At 37.9% G+C, this 11,123-nt stretch overlaps 1 protein-coding gene across 1 annotated transcript; it reads left to right on the top strand.

Moving 5' to 3' along the window:
• The first annotated feature begins 1,125 nt into the window (after positions 1-1,125).
• RAX (retina and anterior neural fold homeobox) lies at positions 1,126-10,862 on the top strand. The gene is made up of 3 exons (XM_077280724.1): positions 1,126-1,722; positions 2,098-2,336; positions 9,571-10,862. The coding sequence occupies exons 1-3, from the start codon at positions 1,440-1,442 to the stop codon at positions 10,021-10,023; spliced, it is 975 nt and encodes a 324-aa protein (XP_077136839.1). The 5' UTR covers positions 1,126-1,439; the 3' UTR covers positions 10,024-10,862.
• The last annotated feature ends 261 nt before the right edge of the window (positions 10,863-11,123 follow it).

The following is an 11,123-nucleotide window of genomic DNA, read 5'->3' as shown; positions in this document are numbered from 1 at the left end:
GTGCAATGTTGACTTTGTTCCAAATATACCTTTTAGACCATAACTCATTAGCCACATGCTTTTGGCAGACGTGATGTAGGTTTTGGCAAAACATAAGGCACTATATAAGTAAAATAAATAATAGAGATCAGTGGATGAATAGATGCATACATACATAGAAAGAAAATAGATAAGAGATAGATAGTTATAGGTACATATTAGAAAAATAGATATTTAGAAAAATAGATATTAGACATTAATAGAGCTATATGATAAATAGAAAGTCAAGAAATAGATCAATAGAAGTAGATTGATATAAAGATGTGAGAAAGAAAAAGATAAATTGATAGATAGATAGATAGATAGATAGATAGATAGATAGATAGATAGATAGATAGATAGACAATAGATAAACAGACAGAGAGACATGGTGGTCTCCTGCTCTGAGGCTATGAAATGCATTATCTCACTCAATCTTATTAATCTACCCTGTAAAGATTGTGTGAAAACAAGCTGTTTATGGGACAAGCTGATTATGTTAATCAATCCAATTTATAATTTATAATAGACCATTCTGATAATTACCCAGAGACATCTGTCAGCCTAAGAAATGTCCACCCCAGTGCCGCACCACTTGTATTCACCCCCTATATGTATGATACCTACTACACTTATATCAAGATGTAGCTGAGGTTCTGTTTTGCAAAACTTATAGTGATATCACCAGAATTTACATAGGACTGCAGGTCGATATTATCTTAATTCAGACAGTAATTGTGAACTTATTACTTTCCGCGCAACCACGCAGGGTTAAATAATGCATTTAGCTCTGCTGCATGGAATAAAAGGGGGTAAACTATTTAAACAAACATTGTGTTTGGGAGTTCAGCTCTGTGGATCTTGATGAATGGAAATTTGGGAGAGGTGGAGCTTGAGTTAGCGTCTTCTTCTTTTTATCCAGGTAGTGTCCATAAACACAAAGCCTCATCTAGTGGTGGGGATGTGACAGCTTTAGATGAGCACAGCAGGGGCAGCTGACACACAGCCACAAAGAACAGACATTACTTTAAAAGTCTTCAGCAAGCTGGGACTGAGTCACTCCTTCCCGAGAGGTCATAAGGAGCTGATCCTCTGCTCTTGAAGGACAGCTAGTCATACCCCGCTCAAGCAGAAGGATCTGATCCTGGGAGCCAGCTTAGAGGAATCAGCCTTTCTTAAGAGAGATTTACAGCCTGTTGTTGCTAAAATATGTTAGCACACTGCTATTCCTTATAATATCATATATAGGAATAGGCGTTTACTGCCTAAAAGCTTCAAGGAGCCATCTTCAAGAACCTTGGAAATCTCTAGAAACCTCCAAAAAAACCAATGGACTTGTAGACTTTTCTTCACCTACTTTGGAAAGTGTCAATAAGATCATTGACAACATAGATATAAAATAACAAAAAAGGTGACCCCCAATGCATCTCCACAGTCCTTCACTTATGGCAGAAGGAAACTTCTCTCTTTCTGGACACTTAGTGAGAAGTCCTATTGGAAATTCATCCAGAATTCACAGCATAGAGTCTATTTTAGGATTTTCCAAAGAGGACAATGTTCTGAGCTCATTCCAACCAGAGGGCAGTCCCAGGAATGGCAAGGAAGCTGAGAAGAGGAACTCTCGACACTGTCATCACAAAATGGCTGAGGATATACAACCACAGCAGAGCCAGATAGAAGACAGACAGGAGGACAACTATGGGGGTAAGTGACTATTACATACAACTTATGGTTGAATTTTTCTCTTTATACGTTGGCCAAGGTCTGAGTCTTTCATTTCTACAGAGCAACCATGACTTTGTTTTTGAAAGTTGAGACTCTTCCGAAATTGACAAGAGTTTAGCTACATTATAGGTGTTCCCAGGACCACCTATAAAGTAGTTGATACATTGTTAAGACCCTAGATGGTCCCAGAAACACCAAAAGTAGACTAAGTTAACTAAGTTCTTACTGTTACTTTTTAACCAAATTCATCAAATGATCAAGTAGTAGTTGGTCAAAGTGTTCAACCATTTGGTGGCAACTGGTATCTTGTAGGGTTACCTTCTAAATAATATGAACCTTCTGAACCTATTCCAGATACGTACTGTAGCAAAACTTCCAGTGAGTGCTTGAGCCCAGGTTTATCGGCAAATAACAGTGACCACAAACTATCAGATGACGAACAACCCAAGAAGAAACACCGGAGGAACCGAACCACCTTCACTACTTACCAACTCCATGAGCTAGAGAGAGCTTTTGAGAAGTCACATTACCCAGATGTGTACAGTAGAGAAGAACTGGCCATGAAGGTGAACCTCCCAGAAGTAAGAGTCCAGGTAAGATAAAACTGGATTATTTAACACCTAACGCTCAGCAAATCAAAAGGGTTGTTATGTTTCTAATCCAGTTATAGTAATTATAAGCCAACCTTACTCATGAGCTGAAGAGTAATTTAATTAGAACGGCTGCAATTAGTGGAGATCACTCAGATGCCTTTAATGTACTAATACTCAGTAGAATGGACACAAAGCATGGGAAACTGTATGAGCAAACATAAGTATAAATTTCATAATAATCATAGAAAAATCATTCAATGTGTGATAACAAATTAGCTGCAAAATATAAACTTTTTGAGTTCAGTTTGTTGCATTTTCTACAAATAATTTACTGAAATAAACAAACTAATGTATAAAAAAAGAATCACATTTTTTTCAATTGTTTGAAACATAAATAAATGAGCAACTAAAAAACATATTTACATTTTTGTTGAACTACAAAAAGGTAATGGTAGAAATAAATCAATAAATTTAAATAAATATATAAAATATCTTAGTGCTTTTTTCTTTCTTTAAAAGTTTGTTACAGAAATTTGATAACTTTTCCAATGTTGTTACTGCATATAAAAACTTTGTTGATCTTCGGTTCACTTGAGAATACTTGTCCAAGCACGTCTGTCGATTTACAGTAATTCGGGGAAAAAATAGTAAAGATCAGGTTGTCCATAATTACTCTGAACAAATTAGTTAAAGCCTGTGAAATAAAGTACAAAAGGCAGAAATAAGAGATCATCTCACTCACTTGTGTCACGAAGGTCCAGAAATAATGTAAGTAACGAGTAAATAACAAAGTTATAATGAAATATAAATGAAATATATATATATATATATATATATATATTTATTTTTTTTTAAATTACATTTATTTAATATTGCTGTGTTGCATTTTAGAATAAGTTATTGAGGCTGTTTCTTAATTTCCCAGGTAATGATTTAATAATTAATAATATATAATAAAATAAATAATAAATGCATAAAATTGTGATCGTATTAATAAAATAATAATAAAATAACAATTCTTAAATTTAATTTTTAATGTATTTTTTTCCATAATAAATTATGCGTTTACAGAATTTGTAAACAAATCATCTGTGTAATTATTTGTGCTACATCTATAAATACAATTGCATTTAATTAACCAAAATATATAAAAACATTTTTTTTAAATATTTTAAAAAGTAATTAAAAAGAAATTATGATTACAAATATTATATATTGAATTATCAACAGCCTCTAGCATAAATGTAGTAATGTGAGCCACAGTCAACGTTATCAGATATAAGCTATATAATCTATGAAAAAAAATGTTACTTAAAAGCATACATTTTCCAAATCAAAATTTATCACATGAAATTCTTTTTAGGTTTACATTATTATTTTTTTTTACATTAAATAGTTTAAAGAAAATGCTAAATTTATAGAATTGTCAAATTCTTATATTCATGTACTGTCAATGGAAGAGACATTTTTAAGAGATCATTTCTGAATTAGGTACCGTAATATTGAAAATAAGCCATGAAGTACATAAAAAAGGGGGTGGCTGTGTATTATTGCTTTAATATATTCAGTTCTCATGCTTTTAAGTAAGGTTTTAGGGCATAACGCTGGTTTCCTGAATACATTAAAAAAAGGTTATTTAATACTTTTAAGAATATTTCTCAAACGTTCCAAAAAGTGCTTGTATATTGCTATTTTCATCATCATTATTATTATTATTATTATTATAGTTAATATAAATCACTAGTAATAAAAGTGTAAATCGTATTAGTTTTCTACAATTTGCACTAATATTTTAATAAGTATATTATTTTAATTTTACATTATTTGCACATTTGTGTACATTTTTTTAGCTCTCATTGGATAATAAGTCCAATAATAATAATAATAATAATAATAATAAACTAAGTCAGAAAATATAAAGCGGGTGAAGTAGGTATAGATGTACATACATTAAGTTATGTGTAATAATGAAAAATGACACAAGGAAAAAGTATTCAACACTTGAAGCATGAGATGTGCAGAAAGTCATGGAAAGTCATGACACCAGCAGAAATGTATCAGGAATCAGAAAGCAATCCTGACACTTGCTATTTTTCACTATCAGCTGGGTCAACTAATGGCCTATAAAAAAGGTGCCACAACAAGAAACATCAAACATGATGGGTAAAACCAGTGAACTGTCTCAAAACCTTCACAACCTTATTGTTGCAAAACATTCTGATGGCATTGGGTACAGAACAATTTCTAAACTACTGAAGGATCAAGTGAGCACTGGTGGGGTCATAATCTATAAGTGGAAAGAACATCATTTCACCACAAGCCGACCATGACCAGGTGCTCCTCCCCAGATTTCAGACAAAGAATTGTCAGAAGCATTGTACAAGAGCCTAAGACCACCTTTGGAGAGCTACAAAAAAACTGAAATTAGCAGGTACCATTGTTTCAAAGAAAACAATAATTAATGCACTCAACCTCCATGGCTTGTATTCACGCTCACCACACAAAACTCCACTGCTCCACAAAACGCATGTTCAAACACGTTTAAAGTTTGCTCATTAACATTTAGATAAGCCTGTGAAATACTGGAAGAATATAGTTTGGTTAGCTAAGACCAAAATTGAACTCTTTGGATGCCATAATACACACCATGTTTGGAGGCCAAAAGGCACTGAAAAACACCATAACAACATTTTGAAGTTGGGAACATCATGGTGTTGGACTGTTTTTTTAGCATACGGCACTGGCAAACTTCATGTAATTGAAGGAAAGATGAATGGACAAATGTACCAAGACATTCTTGAAAACAATCTCCTGCCATCTATTTCAAGTATGATGAAGATGAAACGAGGGTCGAATATTTCAGAAAGACAATGATCCCAAACACACAGCCAAAGAAACTCTCAATAGGTTTCAGATAAATAAAATAAAGCTTCTAGAATGGCCGCGCAATCACCGGACTTAAATACAATAGAAAGTTTAAGAAAGGAACTAAAGCTCTGAGTTCATAGAAGGAACCCATGGGACCGTCAGAGTTTGAGGAGTGTTTATGTGGAAGAATGAGTTTAAATAGCACCTGAGCAATACCTGCGAGTAATTTCTCCCTAAATGAGGCGTCTTGAAGTTGTCATCACCAACAAAGGCTTTTGTACAAAGCATTAAATACATTTCAGTAAGCGTATTCAATACTTTTTCCCTGTGTCATTTCTCATTATTTCACATAACTTAAAGGGACTCTGTCACCTGAATTTGGAGGGAACAATTTTCAGCCATAGAGGCGGGGTTTTCGGGTGTTTGATTCACCCTTTCCTTACCCGCTGGCTGCATGCTGGCTGTAATATTGGATTGAAGTTCATTCTCTGTCCTCCGTAGTGCATGCCTGCACAAGGCAATCTTGCCTTACGCAGGCGTGTACTATGGAGGACAGAGAATGAACTTCAATCCAATATTGCAGCCAGCATGCAGCCAACGGGTAAGGAAAGGGTGAATCAAACACCCGAAAACCCCGCCTCTATGGCTGAAAATTGTTCCCTCCAAATTCAGGTGACAGAGTCCCTTTAATTTATGGACAGCTATGGTATGATTTCTTTGCCTGTGTGGATTGGATGGGTTGTTGCCAACATCTAGTGATAATTTCCTGACAATAGCGCCTTTAGAAATATATTTACTTAGAAAATTGGTGACGGGTTCCGTACTTATTTCACACAATCACCCATTGTGTTTATATATATATATATATATATATATATATATATATATACACTGCTCAAAAAAATAAAGGGAACCCTAAAATACCACATCCTAGATATCTCTGAATGAAATATTCCAGTTGCAAATTTTTATTCATTGCATAGTGGAATGTGTTGAGAACAATAAAACATAACAATTATCAATGTAAATCAAAATGAATATCCCATGGAGGTCTGGATTTGGAATGATACTCAAAAGTGGAAAATTAAATTGCCGGCTGATCCAACTTCAGTGGAAGTGCCTCATGACAAGGAAAAGATACTCAGTATTGTGTGTGGCCTCCACGTGCCTGTATGACCTCCCTACTGTACAATGCCTGGGCAGGCTCCTGATGAGGCTGCGGATGGTCTCCTGAGGGATCTCCTCCCAGACCTGGTCTAAAGCATCCGCCAACTCCTGGACAGTCTGTGGTGCAACGTGACGTTGGTGGATGGAGCGAGACATGATGTCCCAGATGTGCTCAATTGGATTCAGGTCTGGGGAATGGGCAGGCAAGTCCATAGCTTCAAAGCCTTCATCTTGCAGGAACTGCTGACACACTCCAGCCACATGAGGTCTGGCATTGTCCTGCATTAGGAGGAACCCAAGGCCAAACGCACCAGTATATGGTCTCACAGGGGGTCTGAGGATCTCATCTCAGTGCCTAATGGCAGTCAGGCTACCTCTGGCGAGCACATGGAGGGCTGTGCGGCCCTCCAAAGAAATGCCACCCCACACCATTACTGACCCACTGCCAAATCGGTCATGCTGAAGGATGTTGCAGACAGCAGATCGCTCTCCACGGTATCTCCAGACTCTGTCACGTCTGTCACATGTGCTCAGTGTGAACCTGCTTTCATCTGTGAAGAGCACAGGGCACCAGTGGCGAATTTGCCAATCCTGGTGTTCTGTGGCAAATGCAAAGCGTCCTGCACGGTGTTGGGCTGTGGGCACAACCCCCATCTGTGGACGTTGGGCATTCAGACCATCCTCATGGAGTCGGCTTCTAACCGTTTGTGCAGACACATGCACATTTGTGGCCTGCTGGAGGTCATTTTGCAGGGCTCTGGCAGTGTTCCTCCTGTTCCTCCTTGCACAAAGGCTGAGGTAGCAGTCCTGCTGCTGGGTTGTTGCCCTCTTACGGCCCCCTCCATGTCTCCTGGTGTACTGGCCTATCTCCTGGCAGCGCCTCCAGCCTCTGGACACTACGCTGACAGACACAGCAAACCTTCTTGCCACAGCTCGCATTGATGTGCCATCCTGGATGAGCTGCACTACCTGAGCCACTTGTGTGGGTTTTACAGTCTGTCTCATGCTACCATGAGTGTGAAAGCACAACCAACATTCAAAAGTGACCAAAATATCAGCCAGAAAGCATTGGTACTGAGATGTGGTCTGTGGTCCCCACCTGCAGAACCACTCCTTTATTGAGGGTGTCTTGATCATTGCCAATAATTTCCATCTGTTGTCTATTCCATGTGCACAACAGCATGTGAAATTGATTGTCAATCAGTGTTGCTTCCTAAGTGGACAGTTTGATTTCACAGAATTTTGATTTACTTGGAGTTATATTCTGTTGTTTAAGTGTTCCCTTTATTTTTTGAGTAGTGTATATATATATATATATATATATATATATATATATATATATACATATATATATATATATAAAGTTTATATATATCTATCTATCTATATAATCGTCTAAGGGGTACTTCCGTCTGTTTGTCTGTCTGTAACGGAAATCCCGCGCCGCTGATTGGTCGCGGCCGGCAGGCGACGGGCACCGTCCGGCCGCGAATTCTCCCCTCCCTACTTCAGTCCAGTCAGTGCCTGCTCCATACTCCCCTCCAGTCAGCGCTCACACAGGGTTAATGGCAGCGTTAAATGACCGCGTTATGTCGCGGTGTAACGCACTCCGTTAAAGCTGCTATTAACCCTGTGTGACCAACTTTTTACTATTGATGCTACCTATGCAGCATCAATAGTAAAAAGATCTAATGTTAACAATAATAAAAAAAAAAAATCGTGCTGTTCTCACCTTCCGTCGTCCACCAATGCGCGCGAGGCTGCCGCCAGCTGCTGTTCCCAGCGATGCATTGTGAAATTACCCAGATGACATAGCGGTCTCGCGAGACTGCTAAGTCATCTTGATAATTTCGCAATGCATCGCTGGGAATGGAAGCTGGCGGCTGCATCGCGCGCATCGGGACAGCTTCGCTGGATGCCGGAAGGTGAGTATATGACTATTTACTGTGTGGCCTGTGTATATACTGCGTGGGCAGTGTTATATACAACGTGGCTGTGTTATATACTACGTGGGCAATGTTATATACTATGTGGGCAATGTTATACACTGCGTGGCCTGTGTTATATACTGCATGGCCTGTGCTATATATTGCATGGCCTGTGTTATATACTGTGTGGTCTGTTATATACTGTGTGGGCTGTGTTATATACTACGTGGCCAATGTTATACACTACGTGGGCAATGTTATAAACTAAGTGGGCAGTGTTATATACTCCGTGGTCTGTGTTATATACTACGTGGCCTGTGTTATATACTATGTGGCCTGTGTAATACTACGTGGCCTGTGTTATATACAGCGTGGCCTGTGTTATATACTACGTGGGCAGTGTTATATACTACGTGGGCAATGTTATATACTACGTGGGCAATGTTATATACCATGTGGGCTGTGTTATATACTACGTGCTCAGTGTTATATACTGTGTGGGCAGTGTTATATACTACGTGGGCAGTGTTATATACTACGTGGGCTGTGTTATATACTACATGCGCAGTGTTATATACTGCATGGGCTGTGTTATATACTATGTGGGCTGTGTTATATACTGCATGGGCTGTGCTATATATTATGTGAGCTGTGTTATATACTACGTGGCTGTGCCATATACTACGTGGCTGTGTTATATACTACGTGGCTCCAATATACTACATGGCTGTACTATATACTATGTGGCTGTCTGTGTTACATGGCCTCTGCTATATACTATGTGGCTGCTATATATATATATATATATATATATATATATATATATATATATATATATACATACATATTCTAGAATACCCGATGCGTTAGAATCGGGCCACCATCTAGTATATATATATATATATATATATATATATATATATATATATAATGTGTGTGTGAATGGAATTTGCTAAAAAATATTATCTTGTTGTGTCCATCTTACGTTAGCTACACAATATCCAAAATGTTTACTGAGACAGGTCGCTCTTTGTCAAAAAATTTTTGGCCAAAGACTTCCAAAAACCTTGTTCCGGCCCCATATGATGCAGAGTTGAGTTTGCAGACTGCACCGAGTGTTACTGATATATGAAGCTGAATCTGTTGATTGCATTAGATCACATTACTCTTCCAAAGAATTAAATGACAAATTGATCTCCTCTTCTTCTGTATGTATCTTTTATGTGTTTGATGACTCTTTACATCTAAATTCCACTTTTTTTTTATTACAGGTTTGGTTTCAAAATAGAAGAGCCAAATGGAGACGACAAGAAAAGTTGGAGGTGACGTCCATGAAGCTTCAAGATTCCCCAATTCTTTCCTTCAATCGATCCCCACAACCTCCAGCCATGAGCACCATCAGCACAAATCTACAGCTAGATTCATGGCTTACTCCACCCATGTCCAACACCACCGCCCTACAAACCCTGCCGGGATTTGTCACCTCCCCACAGAACATTCCTGGTAGTTACACCCCACCACCATTCATGAACACTGCACCTGTTGGTCATGCTCTACAACCACTAGGTTCAATGGGGCCACCACCTCCATACCAGTGCGGGACCAATTTTGTGGACAAGTATCCTCTCGAAGAAGTAGATCCTAGAAACACAAGTATAGCAGCATTGAGGATGAAGGCAAAGGAACACATTCAGTCTATTGGAAAGCCTTGGCAAACCATATAATGTAGACCGAGCCTGGAAATGTGTTCACACTAAAGGACTATGTGGACAGGAACATTATGTGCCAAGCACAGACCCAGCATCCATCTACCATTGTGAACCACTCATAGACTCTGACTAGGATCATGCAGCTTCCTATTTTATATAGAAATGTTGGATTTAATTAATGACTTCATGTTTACATCATTAAAACTATTCTCATGTAAAATTAAAAAAAAAATCACCAGTGAATATTCAATTCCGAATGTTCTTAGTTACATAAGTTTCCAGTAAAGCTAGATGACCACCACCAGTGCCACCATGACAGTTCCCACCTAATATAGAGCCCAGGGTGGCAGTGGTATAGCAGGGGTTGTGTTTGACATACACACAACTATAGATAAAATGCAATAGTAGCAATATTGGTTTCCATTCAGCTTTTCCAAAAACAGCTTTTTAATTTATATTTACCAATTTTTTTTTAATATATGGAAATTTTTGTAAAGATCTTAGTGCTGATTAGGCAACAGGAAAATGTTCTAGCTGTTTGTAAGCTGTAGGGTGAAAGACCGCCACGACTTATGTATTTAAGACTATCAGAACATGCAAATATTGGTCGAGGAGGACTTCTGAATATTAAACTGAATTCAGAATTTAACATTTCCAGCGTCTGATGATATCCTAGAAAAGACACTTTAACTACAGCTAAACATGACCTCTGAAGATCAAGCAGTGACCAGAAAGCTAAATAGCAAGCACATGACTCTCAGCTGAGTAACGGAATAGTTAGAAATGGTAACTAGGTCATTTTACATATTGGAAATAAACAGTTTAACTAAATCCACGATGAAAAATAAAAAATATGCAAGACCACTGATGCCTAACCCTTACTTTGTATAACAATTTGCAATTTGAGTATATACAATCAACATGAAAAGTTAAGTTACTGTATACCTACATTACTGATCCTGAGTTACATCCTGTATTATACCCCAGAGCTGCACTCACTATTCTACTGGTGCAGTCACTGTGTACATACATTACATTACTGATCCTGAGTTACATCCTGTATTATACCCCAGAGCTGCACTCACTATTCTGCTGGTGCAGTCACTGTGTACATA

The sequence above is a fragment of the Ranitomeya variabilis genome, chromosome 1 (genome assembly GCF_051348905.1).
Source record: "Ranitomeya variabilis isolate aRanVar5 chromosome 1, aRanVar5.hap1, whole genome shotgun sequence".
Classification (NCBI taxonomy): Eukaryota; Metazoa; Chordata; class Amphibia; order Anura; family Dendrobatidae; genus Ranitomeya; species Ranitomeya variabilis.
This window is presented reverse-complemented; position numbering and strand designations above follow the sequence as displayed.

Bases quoted from the DNA above. Each gene is read 5' to 3' on its own strand.
- RAX (XM_077280724.1), top strand. From the start codon at position 1,440: ATGCATCTCCACAGTCCTTCACTTATGGCAGAAGGAAACTTCTCTCTT. The intron at 1,723-2,097 runs GTAAGTGACTAT...AACCTATTCCAG, and splicing joins ACAGGAGGACAACTATGGGG to ATACGTACTGTAGCAAAACT. The intron at 2,337-9,570 runs GTAAGATAAAAC...TTTTTATTACAG, and splicing joins TCCCAGAAGTAAGAGTCCAG to GTTTGGTTTCAAAATAGAAG.